The sequence below is a fragment of the Canis lupus genome, chromosome 25 (assembly GCF_003254725.2).
Source record: "Canis lupus dingo isolate Sandy chromosome 25, ASM325472v2, whole genome shotgun sequence".
Taxonomy (NCBI): Eukaryota; Metazoa; Chordata; class Mammalia; order Carnivora; family Canidae; genus Canis; species Canis lupus.
Window position 1 is genome coordinate 48,886,934 of NC_064267.1, and position 21,648 is coordinate 48,908,581.

The following is a 21,648-nucleotide window of genomic DNA, read 5'->3' on the forward strand; positions in this document are numbered from 1 at the left end:
ATAGGCAGAGGGAGAAGCAGACTCCCTGCGGGGAGCCCGATGTGGGACTTGATCCCAGGACTCCGTGATTACGCTCTGAGCGGAAGGCAGACGCTCAACCGCTGAGCCCCCCAGGAGCCCCATATTTCAGCTTCTTTGCAGAACGATGCAGGAGGAGAGATTAGTGATGCCGCAGCAGAGATTAATGATGCAGCAGAGTCACTGAGAGGTCGGTGGGGACTGAATCCAATGCTGTGTGGAAGTCGGGCATCATTCTGCATCGTGATGGAAGGCAGGATGCCTGGGCAGAGGCCCTGGTGGGTATGGTTGGCACAGTAATGGTCCCCTAAATTTGTCCACATCGTGTTTCCCAGAGCTTGTTGAATGTGTTACCTTACAGGGTAAGAGAAGTTTTGCAAATCTAATGAGGATTAAGGACCTGGAGATAGGGAGATTACCCTGGATTGTCCAGGCGGGCCCAGCATCATCATGAGGGTCCTTAAAAGTAGAAGGAAGAGGAAGGCACAAGGGTCAGAAGAAAACATAGCTGTGGAAGGAGGGCACGGCAGGTGCATTGTTGCTGGCTTTGGAGCGGGAGGAAGGGGGCCACCAGCCAAAGAATGCCAGTGGCCTCTGAAGCAGGAAAAGGAAAGGAAATGGATTCACTCTCAAGCGTCCAGGAGGGAATGTAGCTGTTCTGAAAGCTCTAGGCTCTTCCTTCGCCTAGTGAATCCCATGTCCGATTCCTAACTTACAGAATTGCAGGATAACACATTAATGTTACTGTAGGCCACCAAGTTTGCGGCGATCTGCGGCGGCCACAAGAAGACTGTAATGCGGTGGGTGGGGGCTTGGAGGAGGAGGGAGGCACGTCTCCGGGAATGACGAAGTGAGGCTACCAAAGTCAAGAGCAAGGCCTGCGACGGAGCCTGGGGGGTTTGAGAGAGAGGGGGTGGGATGAAATAGGGGTCTGGGGAGCGGGAAATTTGCAGGCAGGAAGCTGGTGGTCCAGGCTGCTACGAGGCGAGAGCAGCTCTCACCCCACAGAGGCTGACAGTTGTCGCCACTCTAGGAAGCACTCGCCCATCTGAGACAGACTGCTCTTGAGGCACACAGTGGACACTGACTCGTACGTAGGTGGGAGGAGCGCAGGAGCAGAGTGCTGGGTTAGTGGCTTCTGACCTGGGGAGGGTCCTGGCCCCAGCGACACCAGGTCAGCCTCCCGCACCCTGCATCTTGAGTCCTGGGTCCCCTTGGCCCTCTTTCAGGGCCTCTGGGGGAATGTGATACATGTGGGTATGAGAGGAAGGAGTTGATGCTCCCCAGATGGCATCAGAACTCATCACAGTGGCCTTTGGGTGCTGTTGGAAGCCACAGGCCAGCAGAGGTCTCGCGTGGGCACCTGCTCTCCATCTGTGTCCCTGTGGACACATCCTACATCAGTCTGTCTGGGGCAGCTAAAATAATCCCAGAAATAAAATTTCCATCGCCTTTGAGCCCTCCCTTATGGAGCTGCCTCGCCCCACCCCATCCCACCAACCTATCCCATTCCTAAAAGTAAGTTGCATCCGGTTATAGCCTAGTGGCTGAGCTCTAACACTGAACCACAGGGGAGCCAATGTGAACGCCCCTGGGGGCCAGCACCTGCGGAGGGGGAGGGGCTTTTGTAAAAGGGCTGTTGGGAAAGGTGTTCTTGAAGCAAAGGGCACGACCAGAGAGGAGGCCCAGGTGTCCGTCTGGAGTCATCACATCTGAGCCCCAGTCTGGGCACTGGGCTACCTGTGGCAGTGACTGCTTTCAACTGACCACATATCATTCACAGGCCCTGTCCTAGCCCAGGAGGGGAAGCTCCCTCCACCCTGGCTGCCCATCCCATCACCCTCCTTCCAAGGTTTCTGACCTCGTGGGCCTATTTTGACCTCTAGTCCAAGCTGGGTAGAGCCATGGCACATTCACTTCAAGCCATGAACTGGGAGGGTCTGTGTCCCTGAACTCACTGGTATTGGGGTATGGTTCCTCTTCTGTCAGGAAAAGTGACCACCTGCCATCGCATCATGCTCATAGATCCTAAAACAGGTCTTTGATTGGAGATCCCAGTGCGGGGGGGGGGGGGGGAGCGGGGGGAGGGAGTCAGCAGTTTAGTGCCTGCCTTTGGCCCAGGGTGTAATCCTGGAGTCCCGGGATCGAGTCCCACATCGGGCTCCGTGCATGGAGCCTGCTTCTCCTTCTGCCTCTCTCTCTCTGTCTCTCATGAATAAATAAAATCTTAAAAAAGATTTTAAAGAAACTTCAAAGCACATGGCTAGGAAGTAGCCATTCATTTTATTCCTAGAAGCTCGTGAATCCGAGAATGGTCCCGGGACACACTATTTCCCTGTTGCTTGGTTACTCTGGAGACAAACCCCATCTCCAGGGCGCACAGCATTCCCAGGGAGGTGGAGGCACTACCCACGGTGAGACAGGCCACAGGGGGCCTCCTCGCCACCACCATTACGCTACTAACTTTGCCGACAGAGGGGAACAGGTTTTAGAAACACTCACTGGCATTAGATACAGGAAGAACGCCCTTAGTTTAGTATTTACACATTAGACACATTAATGACACCACATCATTCAGCCCCACTCCAGAAGGGTAACTAACTCTCCAAAAACCTTTATTTAATAAAACCAGAACATCTGATGGTAAACTAATAACACAGACTCAAATGTGCTAGATGCAAGACGTTCAGGGGGCTTTGCTTCTCTCTGGCACACATGGGCAACATGTGTGCAGAAAGCACCTGTGTCCCCCGTGTCCGACTGAAGGGGCAAGTTCAAGCTGCTGCTCAGGCCAGGGCCGTCGGGGTCTGAGGTCTCCCTCCGTCCCGGTCCCGAGTGCCCCACACCGAGAAGGGCTTCAGCGCCACTCTGGTCACGTCTGCCCCCAGATCCACACAGTCCCCGAGAAGGCCGGGACAGTGAGACCCTGGAGAACCCTGGTAGTTCTGTAAGATTCCTCCTCCTGCCTGTAGCTCCCGCCCTGCACCCACCCGGGGGGAGCTGTGGGGTCCATGAGAGATGGACTTCCTTAAGAAACACGGCTAGGGGCCTGCCTGGGCTGCTCATCCCCGCTGCCCTGCCACCCAAGCACCCGGGGAAGAGAGCCGGCCGACCTGGGAGGCACCCAGGTCCCCGCCCCACACATCTGGACCGCAGGGAGGCAGGAGCGGAGCAAGGGAAGGCCACGGCCACCCTTGCACACCTCGGGCTGGAGCTGGTCACCAAGGCCTCCAGACGCTCTGGGCTACGCGGGTAGCGGTCAGGCTGCCCAGGGCTGCTGGCACCAAGTCTGGCCCTTCGGCCGGCGCTCGGGTCAGTTCAGCCTCGGGGGCCTCCTCCAGGTCGGAGCACGGGTCGTCCCCGGGGCCTGGGGGGCTGGGCAGAGGGGACCCCAGGACCCCTCCCGTGGGCCAGCCGCTTCGCCCGGGGGCTCCCGGCGGCCCGGCCAGGGCGTCCCCCAGCAGATCCCGGAAGCTGCTGCCCTCGCGCAGGGGCATGGACTCGAGCAGGTGGTTCAGGAGTTCTGCGGCGACGGTGGCATCGATGGCCTGGCACGTGGACACGAACGTGTGCACCTCGTGCATGCACTGGATGTAGCCGGCCGCGAAGCGCTCGCTCGCCTCCGCCTGCAGCTGCTCGCGCTCTGCGCCCGGGGGCGGGAGGGAGAGAGCGGCGGCCCGGGGCCGGTGAGCGGCGACTGCGGAGGCCGGGCTCCCCCAGGGGCCCTGAGGTCGCCGGGCGGGGGGTGCCCAGCCCCGGCCCGCCCGCGCCCCCGCCACTCACCGCGCGCGCGGCCCCGCAGCGTGCCCTGCACACGCCGCACCGTCAGCTCCAGCACCTCGGCGTTCTCCAGCTTGGCCTGCACCTGCGGCGGCGGGGCGGGGCGGGGCGGCGCGGTGAGGCCGGGCCGTGCCCCCGCCGCGCCCCCGCGCCCCCGCCGCGCCCCCGCGCGCGCCCCCGCCCGCCCTCACCTCGGCGCCCGCCAGCAGCAGCCGCAGCTCCTGGAGGCTCTCGTTGATCCGCGCGCGCCGCTTCTTCTCCACCAGGGGCTTCCGGGCCTGCGGGAAGCGGCCGACTGAGCCCCGGCCCGGGCCCCCGCCCCCGCCCGCCCGCGCCCGCCCGCGCCCGCGCCCCGCACCTTGCGGTCCCCCCGCGCCTCCCAGCCGTCCTCGTGCTCCCGGCCCGCGCGGTCCCGTCCCGGCGCCAGGGGCGGAGCCATGCCCGCCCGGCTCGGAGCCCGGAGCCCGGAGCCCGGAGCCCGGAGCCCGGAGCCCGCCGCGCCCTCGCCGCCCCGCCGCGCCCCGCCCCTCTTATAGCCCCTCATTTGCATCTCAATGCGCGGATTGGCCGGCCGGGCTCGGGGCCGCGGGCTCGGGGCGCGCGGCGGCCAATGGGAGCGGCGCGCATTGTCCGGCCCCGCCGCCCGCCGCCCGGCAGCTGGTGGGGCGGGGCCGGCGGGGCCCCCAGCGCGGCCTCCGCGCCCCCGCCGCGGCCTGGGGCGCCCGAGGGGGCGGTGACCCGGGGCGCGGCCGCGGGGGCGCCTCTGTTGCCCCTACCTGAGCCAGGCCCCCGGGTCCGCGTGCGCCGGGGCCGCATCCCTCGGTCTCTCGTCCTAGTCCGCGCCAGGGGCCTCCCGAGGGGCGTCGGGGGCCGGGGGGCCGGGGGGCCGGGGGGCCGGCACCGTCAAGGGGGCTCCCGGGGTGGCGAGCGGCTCCCTGGCTCCCCGGAGACCCCTGCGTGCTGGTCCCTCCCGCGCGGGACTCGACCCTGCACCGCGTCCTGCGCCCGCGCGGGGCCGCCCTGCCCTCCTCGGGTCACCCTTCTCCCGGGCACCCCCCCACACCAGCAGGCCTTTCCTTTCTAACCATCATCGCTGCCCCCCTGAGCCCCGCAGGTCCCCCTAATCCCCTTCACTCCCCCGCCCCCCGCCCTCCCCGCACGGACATCCCTGCCCTCGTCCCCGCCCTTCCCTGCCCCCCCTCCCCCCGCTCCCGCCCGTCCTTCTCCCCACTCCTGTTCATTCTCCCGGGCCAGGCTCCTCCGCCCCCCCCCCCCGCCCTCCTCGCCTCCCTTTCCCCCCCAGCACCCCCCCCCCCCCCACTGGCCGAGGCCGCCGTCTGGTCTCCGTAACTTGATGCCCATGACAGTTGGCAGCTGCAGCGGCTCCGCTGGAGAAAAGCGAGGGCCGCGCCAAGAGCGACAGGTGTTGGCCGCGCCTTTGTCTAGGCGCGCTTTGTCCAGCGGCGGATGGCGGGTGAGCCTGTGTCCGCCAGACGACCGCCCCCGCCCCCCGCGGCCGCCCATCTGCCAGACCGGCCTCCCTGCGGGTGGGGTGTGTGGGCGGGGGGCCGCGCCCTGGGCAGCACCCTGGGGACCCCGGCTGTTCCCGGCACAGCGAGGCTGGACGGGCAAGATGGGCTCTGGGCAGCACGCCTTGGCACAGGCTGAGCCTCCCACCTGGAACACTCTTCAACACCCCTCCAAGGATCTATCTACTCACTGTTTAGGTCTCCGCCTCCCTATTCCTCTTCCTCCTGGTGGGAGCGCACCTGCCCCGCAGTAGCGCTGCACCCCTACCCAGCCCCACACTACTCACCAGGGACTGGGATCCTCAGGGTCTGGTCCCCACCCCTCCAGGCTATAAGCATCCCTTGTCAAGGGTACCTAGGACCTCCTGTCTACCTCCAGCGTAGAGCCTGGCCTTGGCAGAGGCCTGGGTGGGTAGAGAAGGTGAGGGGATGTCCCAAGCCCCGCTGGAAAGCAGTAGGGGAAGGAAGCATCCAGGGGCTGCAGTGCAGTGGGTTGTAGGACTAGGCCACAGATATGCCTCACCCTAGCCACCTGACTTTGGATCTTGCAGCCCTCCCTGTGACTCCTTTGACTCTGGGCTCCCCACCAGAAGGACCTTTACAGACAGGGTGAATTTGGTAAGAGGTTTGATGTTTCTCAAAGTCACCTCACTGACCTCTATCTGTAACTACCTGAGAGTTTCTCCTGTTGACTTTCACCTCTCTGTACTCAGCCTCTTGTTTGCTTCCCGTAAGCAGGCTTCTAAGACCTCCCAGCCCAGCATTGCTTACCCAGGTAGAAAGCTACTCCTTTACCTCGATCATCCCCTGTGGTTCTCAGTCTCCCCTGCATGCCAGGAAGCTCAGCTCTCTTCCTTCCCCCTCACCTGGCAGCTCAGAGCCCCACCTGCTTTTCTTCACTTACTTCTAGTGGTGGTGCTGACAGGGAAGGGAGTTCAATGTGGACCCCATGAGAGCCTATAACTGGCCTGTGACTTTATTCTTCTTCATCACTTAGACATCACTCCAGGGAAGGAGATCCCTCAAATAAGTACAATTAGGTTTCCACTACTTTGAGAATATGAAATATGAAAAAAATTCATTGATATTTCTTCTAGTCTGATGTGTATGCCTCCCATCACCCATAATATTATTTTAATAAAGCCAAATAGCGATTTTAGAATGCTCTCCATGAAGGACAGTTACTATTGGAATAGGATGGGCAGTGCCCTAGGGGACACCTCTGGGAAAAGATCAATAGAACATTTGATTTGATTGGGGCATGGGTATGGGGAGGAAGGCATGATAAAGGCAAATAGCACAAGAAAAAATGAGAGGCAACTAAGAACTCCAGGAAAAATGGAAAACAGAAAGCTCCCCACAAAGAGAAATATAATCTCAGCACATTGACTGACCTAGAAGCTAACAGTTCTCTCACAGTCACAACAGTATAACACTGTTCATGAGGTTTCAACATCTGGAATCAATCTATAGAGAAGGCAAGGAAGACATTATGGTTATGAAACATGATATAAAGTTGACTTTGTAAAACCCAAAGGATAAGTGACAGTTGTCAGGAGGAGGGAGGAGGCTGAAGAGAGTGAGTAGGGACCCCAAAAGGTTTGTCTCACATGGGAAGGTGGGGTTTGAAGAATGCTATCTATAGAGTTGAAGGAAGGAGAAATGAAGTGCTGGGATATGCCTCATTGTGACCAAGTACCCTGAGAGAAAATAAAAAGCACAAGGATAGAGCAGGGTATTAGAAGTCAACAAAATCCTTGGTTGGACCAGAAGTTGCTCGAGGCCCCATCTTTGAAGTTCACCTTAGTGGGCCTGTTGGCTGGCTGGCTTGGCCTTTTTCTCCCAGAAGCCTGGTTGTTCCACCCCAGGGCCACCGAGCTCTCTCTCCTTCCTTTGCACAACCTCCCCTAGTGGACCCATTTCCTGCCATTTGTCCCTTGGACTGATCCTACCTTCAAAGGTTGCTTGAGCACAGACTTCCTGAGCATTTGGGCCCTTTGATCCCTCCAGATCCAGGAACAGAGGGCAGCAGAAGCTGGGCAGGGCTGTGGTGGCCACAGGAGGACCAGTTAGCGGCAGGAGTGGCAGGCCATAAATCCCCAGGGAACAAAGGCAGCGGCCAGCCTATGGATGTCCAGGCCCCTTGTAGGCAATCAGCCCAGAAAGCTCGGAGAAGCTCCTTTTGGTCTGGAAATAAAGGGGAGGTGTCTTTGGGGTTAAATGGTAGATAAAAACACCATTAAGAGTCCCCAACGGCACTCGGTTTAGCCAAACAGCCATATCTGGTCATTTAAGGCCAGTCTGCAGAGGCTTCCATACTCACCCTTGCTCCCCACCCCCACCCCGTTCCCCCATCACCACCAGGCCAGGAGGCAGGGAGTCGAGCCCGCCCTGCTGCTCGGGGAGCTCCTGGGAGGCTGGGCACTGGGTCCAGGATCCATTCATCTCCTTGCTCTGATGGCCATGGTACTGGCATGAACAGTGGGAGGCAGTTGGAAGCAGCCCCCCACCCCATTTTGACCAGGGCCCGCTAGGCTGCTTCACTGTGGAAGGGACTGGGCATGTGGGGTGAGGGGATTGTGCAGTGCTGCCTCTATCGTCTCTGATGGAGACACGAGGCCTTTCTGGCTGGCATCCTCTGACATCTGCCTTCAGCCCCGTGGCCAGCACACTGCCAGCCAACCCAGCAGGGACGGACAACCTAGGGCAGGGTACAAAGGAACAGAGTGGGTGCCCGGGGCTACACCTCAGAGTGGACAGGCACTGGGGGCTGAGCCAAGCAACCCCAACCCTGCATCTGCAAGTGAAAAGCCCATGGGAGCACTAGATTATAGGATTGGATTTACATTTTATAAAGTTCACGTCCTAAGAGTTCACTGGGCTGCGCTGGCAGCAGGCGGTGAGGGTGCGCGTGAGAGAGATGCCCACGCACATGTGCAGGAAGGGGCCAGCTGTGCAAGGGAAGAGATGAGGGACGCCTTTGTGACAGAAGTGGCCCTAACACAGCATTTCTAAAGTTCCTTTTTTTTTTTTTTCAATCTTCTGGTACTCTTTGATCTCTATTGTTTTTGCTCTGTGCTACATTAAAAACACATACAATGAACAATAAAAATATACTTGCTTTATTTACCAATTTTCTAAAAAGCAAAACAGTCATAAAAAGACACAAGCAGTAAACAAACATATTGCACTGGGTGAAGAAGGTTTTGGTTTGTGCGTGAACAAACCACTTGTCCGGCAAGGCTTACCAAGTCATTACACAGACTCCGAGAGCTTATGTACATGTCTTTTTTAGGAATAGATTAAAAAGAAGGCTCAGTTTAAAATCAAGAAAAGGGTTTCACGACCCCCGTGTAAGCACACATACTAAAAGGAAACACGTCTCGATGCGTGGCACCGTGTAAACAATTTCACAAAATGCTCCTATTGTCAACTTTCCAGCACGCGTTAAAGCTACGCAGTTAACAATCAATGAGCACAAATCATGTACTTCAACAATGCTGATGGTAGACATTCATAACAGTGGAGAATGTTTTGACAGTTGTATGTTCAGGTAACATACTTGTGACCTTACTAGCATCTAACTCCCTAATGATCTGACGTCAGAGGCAGGAGGCAGGTTGGGAGGCATCTATTCTCCACACAACGCACAGGCTACCACCCTCATTTTGGGCATCTGAAGGTGATGTTACTTTATAAATAATAAAAAAGACCCACCAGTATTCTTACGTTTAGGTTTATGAAAGGTAGGATTAACACCCAAGTATAAGATTGAAAAGCGAGCGGATTACAAGGAGGCTTCATTTATTCTAGTAGCCGCTTCTCCACCAGAGAGCAAGGGGAAGCCTTTCTTTTCCGTTTCTACAAACTCGACCTGATTTTAAGTCAATTGTTTCACCCGTGGTAACATTCACTCCAGGGACCCATATAGCGCTTCCCCCAGACGAGCTTTGGGATAGATGATGCAACATGAGGTTTTGTAAGCAGATGGGCAGACAGGCCTCACTCCCTCCCTGGTGTGTCCCAGTGACCAGAAAGTGCTGGTGACACTAGGACCGTCACTGCAGGGGCTGGGGACCGGAAGCTGCCCCCAGGGAGGCCAGACTCATGTAAAGACAGGAGGCCGGTGTCCCAGCCCAGGGTGCGGTGGGAGAGGCAAGCTAACGGCGCCCAGGAAAACACAGACGCGGCCACCAGCTCACAGTGTCAGCGGCGACTCTCTGCCAGAGCTCATGTCTGGGACAAGCACCAACAGGTCCCAAATGTGGCGATGAGAGCCTGGTCTACAAAGGGCAGTCACCCTAGAGATGACCAACAATGTATTTCATCTACATACTTGTCATGGTCTGAAAAGGATACAAGAATGATGTCGAAATACACAGAAGGTTCTGGCGTGGGCTAGTCTGATGGCCTTGGCCACACAACCACGGGGCCTCTTGTGGCCATCTCTGCTTTGCTGACCGCAAACCCAATCACCTCAGATCGAAATGTTTGCCGCTGTCGTACCTGAAGCTGAAGCTGCTGGTTTGCCAAAGTACGCTTCACACCCTTTCACGCGCAGTTGGGACAGGCTGTAATCTCCATTTGGTATGTTTTAGAAACATCTAGTTTGACTAGACGATGATTTAGATAAAAAGCAGCCCCCAGAGGAAAGAATCTGATCTGAGCCACACACACCCTGGGGCAGCTCGGGAAGGGCCTGTTTACCATCAGCCTGGAAGATGCTCAGGACACCCCCCGGGGCCGTGGGAAGCCTCCTCAAGTCCACAGACCTCCCTGCCTTGTGCAAAGAGGGGATTCAGTCTTTCTCAAGTTAAATAATAATGACATCTGTCCCCCTGGCTCCCAAACTCTGTATTTATGTTTTAAATAGAAAAATGTATTTCCGCCCAAACCTTTCTCACCCTCCACAGTTTTAAGTCATTCCTTCAGAAAACTATGGGTTTTTTTGTTCTAAAACAAAAAAAGCGACACAAGGGTATCCGTCCATTGGATCACAAACACGTGGAAATCTTTCATGGCTTCCGAGCACCGTCTAACGTAGGTCATGGGCTGCCGGCGCGGGGCGGGGAGTTAGGTCCGCTCTTCCCTGCTGCAACCCGAGGGGGCTCCACGTTCCTTCTCCTGGGTGTCCGTGGCTTCGCTGGGACCCAGGGTAGGACTATCTTCCTCGTACGGTACACAAATACTGTCCGGTCCCTGGTTCTCACAGTAAACACATTCCTTAAAAGAGAAAATGTAAAGTCAGGAGCAAAAATGACACCTTCGTTACCGGCAAGTGGTTGGACCTGAGGGAAGCGCAGGGGACCACGGCCGGTCACGGGGCTGCTGGAGGAGCGCGGGAGGGTGGGGAACCTCTGAGGGGCCGCTGGGACCTGCCTGCTCTCGAGGGAGGCCACGCTGCTCCCCAGGGGCCCCACTCTCCACTTCCCTAAGCCCAGGGGGGCGTCCAGGCACTTGTCCTCTCATCAGAGAGGCCACTTTACATGGCGAGGAGATGGCGAAGCAGGTAGGCTTGGGCTCTGTCCCAGCTGCTCCCCTTCCTGCCTTCTCTAACCTCAGTTTTCTAATCCGGAAAATGAGGCATCAACAACGTTCTGTCTCATTCCCTGAGTATCTGTCAAGCACCTGTCACGTGCCAGGCAGGTCCTAAGCGCTGGGATTCACCAGTGAACAGAGACAAAAATCCCTGCCCCAGTGGGGGCGACATCCTGGTCGGGGAGAGGGACAGTGACCTGAGAGAGAGGTGCCACCAGAGTATTAAGGATGGAAGTCTAGGTGGACGTGGAACGAGGCACACGGAGGAGGCCTGTAATCTCACACTGGACCTTCAGAAGAGGCCACAGAAGGTGCCTGATGGAGGGGGTCCTGTGACACCCGGCCCTCACAGGGTGGAGCCTCACTCCCCTTCCCCAAGGTGTGTGCTGCACTCAGTGATGCCTCCAGCAAAAAGGAGGTGAAGATGGGATGGAGGGCAGTGTGGGACCCCCCCAGGCTGGGTCCTATCTGCCCTCCCTGGGGAGCAGGCCGCCATGCCACCCAGACACCCAAGCAGTCCCGCAGACAGCACCCACTTGATGGGTGCGTGAGGGAGCCCCCTGGGGTGTGTCTTCCAGCCTGCACATGATGACAAGCCCCAGCCAACATCATGCCTTCACCTTCAGGGGAGACCCTGAGCTGGAACTGCCGGCAAGCGGCTCTTAACCAGAAGGAACACTGGGAGAGCCTCAGTGTTTATGGCTTTAGGCCACCGAGGTTTGGGGATTTTTGCTATGAGGCAATAGACAACCAGTCAGGTGGTGTGTGACCAAAACGTCAGAAGGAAGCCAGAAGGCGTCGCTTGTCTCTGAGAGAAGGGCTTCCGGGCAGAGGCAAGGGCAAGTGCAAAGGCTGGGCAGCAGGAGCCTGCCTGCCACATCCAGGGACAGGCGAGAGGCCCATGTGGCTGCGAACAGTGAGGGAGGGGAAACAGCAGAAGGCTGATGGTGGGGGGTGTCAGATTTTTATGGCTTTGCAGCACTTGGTTCTGACTAGGCGGGGACACCACTGAGAGGGACAGGACTGTAGGGATGAGAGGGGACGTCATACAACAGGAGGCTGCTGTGAAGATCCAGCTGAAGGAGCATTATGGCTTGGAGGTGATGGGGGGAACGGGGCCTGTCCTGCAGGTGCAGGAGGTGATGGGGGGCTGGGGTCTGTCCTACAGGTGCAGGAGGTGATGGGGGACTGGGGCCTGTCCTGCAGGTGCAGGAGGTGATGGGGGGCTGAGGCCTATCCTATAGGTGCTGGAGGTGACGGGGGGCTGAGGTCTATCCTATAGGTGCTGGAAGTGATGGGGGGCCGGGGCCTGTCCTACAGGTGCAGGAGGTGATGGGGGACTGGGGCCTGTCCTGCAAGTGCAGGAGGTGATGGGGGGCTGAGGCCTATCCTATAGGTGCTGGAGGTGATGGGGGGCTGAGGCCTATCCTATAGGTGCTGGAGGTGATGGGGGGAACGGGGCCTGTCCTGCAGGTGCAGGAGGTGATGGGGGGCCGGGGCCTGTCCTACAGGTGCAGGAGGTGATGGGGGGCCGGGGCCTGTCCTGCAGGTGCAGGAGGTGATGGGGGGCCAGGGCCTGTCCTGTAGGTGCAGGACAGAGATGCAGCGCTCAGCGGCTGAAGGACATGGAGACCCTGAAGTGAGCGGCTTCCAGGGCGTGGGGCTCAGAGGGAGTGCGGATGGGCACAGACTCATCCCGGGAAGTCCGGGGCAGGAGAAGGCGCAGCTGCAGGGGCCTGGGGCCTGGTGGGAGTGGGGTTCCCACCTCACCTAATGGTCTACGAGACCACTGAGGGTTTATGATAGGAGACCCGCTTCCCGTTTTCTGTGTGTTTTTTTAATTGAAGAAAGAATTGAAACAAAGAAACGACTTTCAAACGTCAGTAAGCCCTTGAGATCAGACTTTCAGAAGACCTTTTTGAGAACAACATTGCAAAGTTCTTTAAAGTAGACTCAATAATATCACGGCATCATTTGTTTTCATTAACTAACTAGAGTTTTAGAAGTTCGAGTTGTACAGAAGAGCGGCAGGGCCCCCACGGCGCGGGGCCATCCCAGCGCCGTCTACCTCCACGGCCCCAGACGAGGCCGCCGAGCTTACCGTGAGGTCCAGGGCGGTGGGCAGGCCACCGGCCCGCAGCCACGGGTGGACGTCCTGCAGCTCCTGCCTCTGGCCCTCCGTGAAGCGGGGCTGGGACTTCTGCATCGCTTTCAGCTTCTCCCGGTCTTCCTTCAACACGGTCTCCAGGTTCCTTCACAAAATATTTAGAAATAGGTAAGCTTTAGGTCTTATGGGTTTTTTGCGTTTTAATAAAATATACTATGCTCATATTTCATAAACTCAGTATCAATTAATCTTAGGTGATTTTGTTTCATGCAAATTTCCTTTTTCTTTAAAATAAATTATCCTAGAGCGCCTGGATGCCTCAGACTGTGAAGCATCTGCCTTCAGCTCAGGTCATGATCTTGGGGTCCTGGGATCGAGCCCCGCATCGGGCTCCCTGCTTAGCAGGGAGTCTGCTTCTCCCTCTACCTCCGCCCAACCCCACTTGTGCTCCCTTGCTCTCTCTCTCTCAAATAAATAAATTAAAAATAAAATAAATTACGCTACTTAAGGCAACTTAATCACCCTAGTCAATAATCTGTAGTTTTTCTACTAAATTGGTAATCCAAGTAATGATTTCGGTTCCATTTTGAATTAGTCAAGGGAGCTGGGTACCTGCAAATGCTTGGTTCTACACAGGCTGGTTAACTGGACACTCTCGCTGTCAAGGCAGTGGGTGCGACAGCCGTCCCTGGCCTCCTACACACACTGGGCTGGCTTGAAGCTGCCCTGGAATTGAAGCCCCAGTAACACCCCCCTCCCCCAGGCCTGGCTGTCCTGAGCCTCAGCATTAACCCCTCCTCCTTTCCCCAGCTCCCCCCACCACAGGGGCCGCAAAGGCACAGCGACCATGGGGTCACCCGCACAGCCTGACACAGTCACAGCGGTGGTGGCCCAGACCCGGTCACTACGGAGCAGCCGGTGGCTTAGGTTGCTCACATCCCTTGACCCCTGACTCCTGCATCTTGAGGACAGACACACCCCATTTACCCCACAGGTGAACGGGCAACAGAGCAAAAGGGAGATGTTGGCACAAAGGCTTTGCGAGCATGGAGCACGATGCTCCGGGGTGTGACGGGGAGCCTGTGTTCCTCACAGCCCACGGCAGGTCACTCTGTCCACACAGCAAGGCTCTGCGGGACCAGGGAGTCATCCTGGGTGACCCTGCTTCTCTGTCTACTGTGCTCAACCAATCTGAGATGAGGCTTTTGGAGAGGGGTCCCCCCCGTCGGGCGGGCCTGATTCTTGGGGTGTCCCATGTCCCTAGGAGAAGGCTGGGCGGTTACCGGGAAGGCATCTGGTACGTCATCATGACGCTGTCGTCCGTGTCGGCCATCAGCAGCCAGACGGGGTCCTGGAGGACGTATTTGATGAAGTGTTTACTTTCTTCCATGTCTGCCTTCATTTTTGCTTGGTGATTATTCTCCGAGGAGTCAATGCTTCCAAAATATTTGCTGGTATGACTTGTGTCACTGCTGCCTTTAAAAAACACAAAGCACGTGGCAAGTGAGAACCTTTTACATGAAGTTAAACCTCGTATTACAGCAGTTTTAGGGAGCTGATGAGTTTTACTTGGTAACGATTGCCCAGGTTGGTAGGTTTTCCCTTCTCTTTCCAGTTCTCAAATGCTCTGGATGACACCAGGATTCTCTCCTGGGTCGGCCCTGAGAAGTCCAGACAGGGCTGCGGCTTAGGAATCGTGCTCCCTGGGGTGCCTGAGCAGCTCGGTCAGTTACGCGTCCAACTCTTGATTTCAGCTGGGGTTGTGATCTCAGGGTGGTGGGAACGAGCCCCGAGTCGGGCTCTGTGCTCAGTGCGGAGTCAGCTGAAGATTCTTTCTCTCCCTCTCACTGTGCCTACCCCCGCCCCCCCGCCCCCAGCAGAAATCACGCCCCCTGCTCCTCGACTAGGCCAGGCTACAGAGAAGCTGGTTTTGGGATCTGGTTTTGCAAGCGGGAGGCAGCTGTCCTGGCATATTTTCCAGCGAGCCTTCCGTGTGGAGCACAGCCAGAGAACAGGTGCGGGAAAAGCTCCCTTCGGGGAGGCGGGGCTCTCAACGTATGGAGAGTCTGTGTGCACTCCCCATTGCGGCTTCTGGATCACACCTGAGTGATCGTCGTTGGCGGAGCATGCAGCCCACACCCTAGGTTCACACGAGGGGAGCTAACTGGCCCTCCTGGCAGGCCCAGAGAGCCTGGGGGCTGGTCCAAGATGGTCCAGAAGGGCCAGGGGGTGAGGATGCAATGACAGCAATGTCAAAAGCAAACAGGTGGAGGGAATGCTGACTGGCAGCGCGGGGGCAGGAGGAAGGAGCCACTTGGAGTGCCAGCCGGACACCTGCCGGGACCTGGTCTGCACTGGGTACTGGACCCTGAGCACACGCGGGCCTGTGGCCTGGGGTTTGGGAGAAACTGGGCAAGCCCAGGGACACTAGGTGACCATCGTCCACAGAAACCTGAAGTGGAGCGACTGAAACAAGCCTGCTCCCGCAGGATTCTGTGCTCCCAGCGCCACCAACGTACCAGTCCCACTTCTGGACGTGTCGCAGCCCAGAGAGCCAGAGCCCAGGGAATCGGAGGTGGCGGAGGCCCCACTCCTGGACAGGGCCGACCCTGTGGCCGAGCACAGGTCCTCGTGCAGCAAGAGGTCAAGCAGGCCGCTGGACGTGGAGAGGGCATCGCTGTTCTGGGCGTCGGCGGGGTCCTCACGCTTCGGGAACAGGGAGAAGATGGAAGAGTCAGGGCTTGGCACCCAGAGTGGGGCTTGGCGGTGGGGGGGTTGCTGAGGGCACTGTCTGCACAGGGCTGCTCAGGGACAGAGCCCGCTGCGGCCCTGCTCACGTGGCCGGCCCTCCCTTCACGGCCTGCGACGGAGGCCCCATGAACACATCCTGCGGTTCCTGGGATGACAGCGACAACCTCGCCAGTAGCCTGTGAACGCCACCTGATAACCCTCATTTTGGGACAATCACGCCAAGGACAGCAGTTGCTGGGGAAGCAGGGAAATCCCTCAGCAGCACCCCAGTGCTGCCGCTCACGGTCGGCGGGGAGGGGGCGAGGGCTCTGGTTCTCAGCAGAGACAGCCGTGGCCTGGCTGCATCCTCACCCTCGGACCCTCGGACCCAGAACCGCAGGCCCAGAGCCCCAGAACCAGAGTCGGGGGGCCCGGGCACACTGGGGGCGGTCACCTGCGGCCACCAGGTTGCGTTCCCTGTCCGGGGAGCAGGGGCAGGGTGCCCGGGCAGCTCCTCCTGAGCCTGGGTGGTTGCTCGGCCTCACGAGTGCTACTGCGCACCGCAGCGCGGCACCACACGCAGGGGCTCCAGGGGCTCGGCGGAAGCACAACCTCAGCCTCATTACCCGAGCGAGGACAGCACGCCAGGGGCCCGTGAGGCGTGGAGGGAGGCGGCGGATGGCCTGGTCCGGAGCTCCGTCCTCTGCCTCTCCTCCCCCGGGCCCCGGCTGCCAGGTGCCGCCCCCGCCCCCCAGCCCGAGCTCTGAGCGAGGCTTCATCCTCGGGAGTTCCATTTAAAATTTTGAGGCTCGGGGGATCCCTGGGTGGCTCAGCGGTTTAGTGCCTGCCCTCGGCCCAGGGCGTGATCCTGGAGACCCGGGTTCGGGTCCCACATCGGGCTTCCTGCATGGAGCCCGCTTCTCCCTCTGCCTCTCTCTCTCTCTCTCTGTCTCTCATGAATAAATAATAAAAATTAAAAAAAAATAAAATAAAATTTTGAGGCTCATAATGAGTCAGGGGGTTACGTGTGGTCCTTCGGACCCCTGCCTTCACCGCCAGGCCGTCCAGGCAGCTTCCTTCGTGGACCCCGAGCAAGGGAAAGCTCCCACTTCCTACTCTGACAGGCCGGTTAACGGGAGGGCGCCGGCGTCCAGCACCCGCCCCAGGGGCCGCGATCGGTGCCGCGTCTGCCAGCAGCACCTGCCTCCGCCCGCCCCGTCGTCCGCCCCGTCGTGCCGCCCCGGCCGTGTCTCTAGAGCATGAATGTTGGGAAACCCTTACGATTGGCGCTGTCTTTGGCTGCCGGTCCCAGGAGGTGCCGGGTTTGCAGTCGGGCCCCGCCGTCCCCGAGGACCCCGCTGTGGCTGCGGCCGCGGAGCTGCCCTCAGGGGCCTCCTCCAGCTGCAGCAGGTTGAGCTGCAGGGGGGAGCTGCCTCGGGACTGGAAGAGCGGAGGGGACGCCCTGCCCGTGGGCCCCGAGGCCGGCGCCGGGGAGGCCGGGGTGGCCGCGCGAGATGCCGCGGGCCCGCGCTCTGCCTGGGGACAGGCGCACGGCTGTTTGGGGGGTGACGTCCGACCGGCGAGCTCAGGCTGCGAGGCAGGGATCACGTGCGACAGAAAGTCAGGCTGGCCGGGGAAGAAGGCCTGGGGCAGGCCGGGGGGCACGGCAGGGAGGGGATAGTTGGGTAACACCAGTGCCATGACCGGGGCCAGGGGGACGGCGAACAGCGAGGGCTGGAGGCCAAACTTGTGCCGGGCGTCCACGGGCAGGGGGGGCACCGCGAAGCTGGCGTGGGGGGCCACAGGTGCCGCCGCCACCGCCCCGGGTGTGGGCAGGATTCCTGGGGCTGGGAACACGGGCAGGGGGTACGCTGGCACCGAGGCAGGGAAGGGCGTCGTGGGGCAGCTGGACTGTGACGTGTCAGACGGTGACCAGGCCGTGGCGTTCAGGCCCAGCAGCGGGGGCCGGAGGGGTGCGGGCCCCCCAGACCCGGTGCTCTCGGACGAATCTCGAGGCTTGGCCCGTTTGGACTTCAGTTTTCTGTTCTTCCCGTTTTTTTTCCAAGATGAATCTATTCCAGAGGCATTTCTTAGTCCCGGAGTGGCTAAAATAATGGGGAAACAGCAGAGTTAAAATGTCAACATTTACGTGACTCCTGCTGAGTCCGTTTTTGGAGACTTTAGGCCCCCAGAAACGTGAGGGCACCTTCTAGTTCAGCAGGCGTCCTGTGTTTGCAGATGTCACCCTAAGAGTTCCCTGGCCGTCACTTCCCTGGTGAAGTGAGAACAATAGGGGCAAAATGTTCACAAAACCAGACTCCAGGGATGCCTGGGTGGCTCAGCGGTTGAGCGTCTGCCTTTGGCTTAGGGCGTGATCCCAGAGTCCCGGGATCCAGTCCCATGTCGGGCTCCCTGCATGGAGCCTGCTTCTCCCTCTGCCTGTATCCCTCTCTCTCTCTCTCCCTCTCTCCTTGTGTCTCTCATGAATAAATAAAATCTTAAAAAAAAAAAAAACAAAAAAAAAACCGACTCTACCAATTTCCAGGACTGCCATTAACGGCAAGAGCACATGCACCGTTTTCTTCTGGTGTTAAAATGTCCTTTCTTTTACAAAATAATGGTGATGAAAAAATGGCATTTAAAAGGTTTCATTTGTCCAAAAAAGTAAAAAGGCTGGTAAGTCCCTGCTGTTCCCCAACATTGGTTTGTGAAATCTGAAAGGTAGGACCGCTGATCTCATTTAACCTTATTTTTTAATTTTACAAGTTTTGTCACTACTGTTCCGTAAAATGAGATGTTTCCCGCTTTACCTGTCAGGTGAGGGGCAGTCAGAGGGTAGAAGGGAGCCGGAGCTCCTGGAGCCACCTGCCTCCTCTCTGGTGACCAGTGCTGCTTTAGAAGGCTGGAGGTCTCACGGGCAACAGGGGGGACTCTGGGCTTGTCCCTACACCTGCCCTGGCCTGGATCCTGCGAGCAGTACTTTGGGCTGGGGTGTCCTGTCACGCCTGGGAAGGGTCCCAGGAACCTCAGTTTCTCCTCCCGTGTCACACAGGGTAACTTGGGGCTTTGGCAGCAGGTGTGCGGAGACACCTCCTGTCAGCTGTGCCAAGCGCTGCTCCTTACCTTCGTTCCATGCTGAAGACCAATGGGCCAGTCCAAGGCAAAGTGCTAAGTGGGTAGAGGCTTTGTGATTCAGGCCATGTCTGGGGTTCTTTCTGTAGGAAATCTGTCCCTTGCTGGGACTGGGGGCTGAAGCACTGGGCTCCTGGGATAACACATCAGGGGCTAGACAGGGCTGCAGTGGACAGCTGCACAGTCTGTGCACTGCAAAAACTGATGGGGCAACGGGGCAGGGGGGAGCTAGAACTCTGCACTAAGCCAGGCCCACAGGGTAGATCTGCCCAGGGTGGGGGATGACATCTTTTCCTAATTTCCAAAGAGATTCCCTGTGGCCTGGCAGTCACCCTAAGTCTGGGGAAGAAGGAGAAAATGAAAAGAATGGAAAAGACATAGTCCTTGGGAGCGTCAGTCTCCTTCACTTCTTACATGTTCACTTTGTGGGGCGTCTGCCTAGAGTCAGGGGTGGCGGGTGCCTGTGGTGCATGTGTCTCCCCGGCTCACTGGCTCTGATCGCGGGGTTAGAGGTGGCTCTCTGATCCGTCCAGCCCTGTCTATTCCTCTTCCCTCCAGGCCCTCCGACCACCTGCTGGCTCCCACCCTGAAAGGCAGGGTCTGTCCTCCAGCCCCGAGGCCAGCCTCGCCAGGAGGGCGCATCACCTGGGGAGAAGGGAGCCACTCCCTCCTACGGTGTCCACAGGGGTCTGACGCCAAATGCCCATCAGTCCTGAGGGCAGGTAGGTCCCCTGCCCCGCACGGTCACCCAGCAGCGGCGCTGCCACTGCCCCGTCCTGCGCTCTGCGGGGGCCAGCCTAGGACTGTCACCGCTCTCCATAGCACTGCTCCCCCGTTTCTGCATCGCCGGTAAGTTCCAGCCCGTATCTAACAGGGGACATTTCATATTTTGAAAGCAGCGCTGGACTCTATTCCACCAACAAACTTAGAATCAGGTTTTGCCACTTACTTCTCTCACTCAACTGCCCCTTGGACTTTTCTTGCAAGTAATGATGGCAGCGAGACTGGAAGATACTGAGTTTCCGCATCTCCTTGAACCTGAGCAGGAAGCTCTGCTCCTCCTTCTGGGTGTGGGCGGCCAGCACTTCCTTGGTAAGGCCCAGCGTCCTGAGCGGCTCCTTCTCCGGGCCCAGGCTGCAGGGCCGGCCGTCCGGAGACTCGGGGCCGCTCACGGCATCTTCCACAAGCTCTGGAACAGAAGACGGGACCCCTCATCTGCAAGGGCCCCGGGCCTTAACACGACTGAAAAACCCACAGTGCGTCTCTGCAGAAGGAAGTCCTTCCCAGGAGAGATTGCTTCCTGCTGCCACAGCACGGAAACCCAGGGTCTGTTCGGTTAGCCTTTCGAGAGGGTTAACAATCAAAAGTAAAGACGAGGATGGAGAGCCCTATGACCTGGGCGGCTCTGGGATCTGTCCTCCAACCAACTGAAATCTGGGGTCTCTGGGGTTTCAGCCCAACGTTGAAGATGAAGCTCCTGGGCCATCCCTAGTTTTTTGAGCATGATACGCTAGGCTGGCGCATGACCCCTGTCCTGGTTCCGGTGTGACAACCGTGACCTAGGCAGCTGCAGGCACAGACAGGACAAGGGCAGGGGGGACCCACTGCCTCTCCTATGTGTACGCTTCCCTCACTGTCTCTCTCTTCCCAGCAAAGGACAAATCTGGATTTCATTTCACTCGTGGGTGTTTGTGAAGAACAAGCTAAGTCAGTGACAGTGTCCTTGCTGCCCTGCGGGCACAACCTGTACTAGCTCCTGTCCTCAAACAGGAGATGGGGTGGGGACCCTCAGCCTCAACTAAGGGGTATGCCTGGGACCCCTGCTCCCTCTGTCCCATCCCCAACGCCCCCCCCTTGGGCTCAGCACCACCATGGCTCCTGCCCTATTTATGCCTGAGCAGATGACTGCCACCAGGTGGTGCCAGAGCGCAGTGGGGCTGGCCACAAGGTATGGCTGCACCTGCCCCGCTTCTTTCTGCACCTGGATTCCTAATTTTTATTGTTAAAATCATATCCTCCAAGAACCAGCAAGCATACCTAGCTCAGGTTGTGGCTTCTTATCACCCACGTGAACAATGGTGCTGCTGTAGCTACACTGGCTGGTGAGGGACACCACACTCTCCGCCTTGCAGGGCAGCGTCAGTGGGGGCAGGTGTGCACTAACCTCGGCGTGGCTATTCACCTTGGTGGGCAACGTGGTGTCTTTATAAGAGAAAATGAACACAGACACAAAATGCAATAAAAGCAAACGGCTGGGATAAGAACCACCACTGTCTACACGGTGCATCAATACCCAAGTGACCCACTCAGCCTGCGCACACCCCGGCACGTGACGGTTTGTCCCCAGGTGTTTATTCACAGGGTAAGGATGGAGAAGAGGAAAGTCTGAAACGGACAGTTACAGTCTTGCAGCCTGAGTCCTCTGAGAGGAGGTGGGTGGTTGGGCAGCTGCAGGTGCTCGGGGTCAGCAGCCTCCGGCCAGGGCCTATGTACAGAGGCCACGCAGGCAGCCAGGAGCCCACCCTCTGCTGGGTGCTCTCCTCCCTGAGGGCTAGGACAGAGGCTGAGCATCACAGCGTGACTGACCAACACTTATGCTCCGTCAGCAATGGGACACCTGGTTTCTGATCCTGGTAAGGACGACCAGCAACACTCACAACGTGTGAGGGGCCTGGGATGTAATCTGGTGGGGTGCACTAACATTCAGAGGCCAGAGCTCCTCCGAGACATGGAAACAAGACCTGCCCAAGAATGACAATGTGAGATGCCCCCCAGGCCTCCAGCAGCCCCACCTGATCCTGTCCTCAAAGTCCC

At 58.3% G+C, this 21,648-nt stretch overlaps 2 protein-coding genes and 1 long non-coding RNA gene across 9 annotated transcripts in view; 1 reads left to right on the forward strand and 2 right to left on the reverse strand.

The window, feature by feature from the left end:
• Positions 1 to 2,612: 2,612 nt before the first annotated feature.
• HES6 (hes family bHLH transcription factor 6) lies at positions 2,613 to 4,444 on the reverse strand. 2 transcript variants are annotated; one of them, XM_025463624.3, is made up of 4 exons: positions 4,157 to 4,315; positions 3,990 to 4,076; positions 3,802 to 3,883; positions 2,613 to 3,661 (listed from the first exon to the last, which is right to left on the reverse strand). In XM_025463624.3, the coding sequence occupies exons 1-4, from the start codon at positions 4,235 to 4,237 to the stop codon at positions 3,237 to 3,239; spliced, it is 675 nt and encodes a 224-aa protein (XP_025319409.1). In that variant the 5' UTR covers positions 4,238 to 4,315; the 3' UTR covers positions 2,613 to 3,236. The 2 variants fall into 2 exon arrangements, with proteins under 2 accessions (XP_025319409.1, XP_025319410.2); XM_025463625.2 differs by having other exon boundaries at positions 3,533 to 3,661; positions 3,842 to 3,883; positions 4,157 to 4,444.
• Positions 4,445 to 8,426: 3,982 nt separating this feature from the next.
• Positions 8,427 to 21,648, reverse strand: part of PER2 (period circadian regulator 2) — a 45,069-nt gene continuing 31,847 nt past the window's right edge. For 5 of the 6 annotated variants that reach the window (XM_025463626.3, XM_049101238.1, XM_025463628.3 and 2 more), the window contains 7 exons: positions 20,872 to 21,036; positions 19,784 to 20,023; positions 16,984 to 17,807; positions 15,492 to 15,678; positions 14,256 to 14,448; positions 12,967 to 13,117; positions 8,427 to 10,550 (listed from right to left, as the gene is read on the reverse strand). In XM_025463626.3, the coding sequence (XP_025319411.1) occupies positions 10,401 to 10,550; positions 12,967 to 13,117; positions 14,256 to 14,448; positions 15,492 to 15,678; positions 16,984 to 17,807; positions 19,784 to 20,023; positions 20,872 to 21,036 (1,910 nt within the window). In that variant the 3' untranslated portion in view covers positions 8,427 to 10,400. Of the gene's footprint in view, positions 10,551 to 12,966; positions 13,118 to 14,255; positions 14,449 to 15,491; positions 15,679 to 16,983; positions 17,808 to 19,783; positions 20,024 to 20,871; positions 21,037 to 21,648 lie in introns of those variants that run through there. The other variant, XR_007405881.1, reaches the window with a different exon arrangement.
• On the forward strand, positions 11,657 to 13,490 carry LOC118355420 (uncharacterized). The gene is made up of 3 exons (XR_004817814.2): positions 11,657 to 11,965; positions 12,861 to 13,140; positions 13,278 to 13,490. It is a non-coding gene; the product is annotated as an uncharacterized LOC118355420 (long non-coding RNA).

Coding starts and splice junctions, on each gene's coding strand:
- HES6 (XM_025463624.3), bottom strand. CDS start 4,237: ATGGCTCCGCCCCTGGCGCCGGGACGGGACCGCGCGGGCCGGGAGCAC. Junction 4,077..4,156: donor AGGCGCGGGGGGACCGCAAG/GTGCGGGGCGCG, acceptor CGCTTCCCGCAG/GCCCGGAAGCCCCTGGTGGA. Junction 3,884..3,989: donor TGCTGCTGGCGGGCGCCGAG/GTGAGGGCGGGC, acceptor CCGCCGCCGCAG/GTGCAGGCCAAGCTGGAGAA.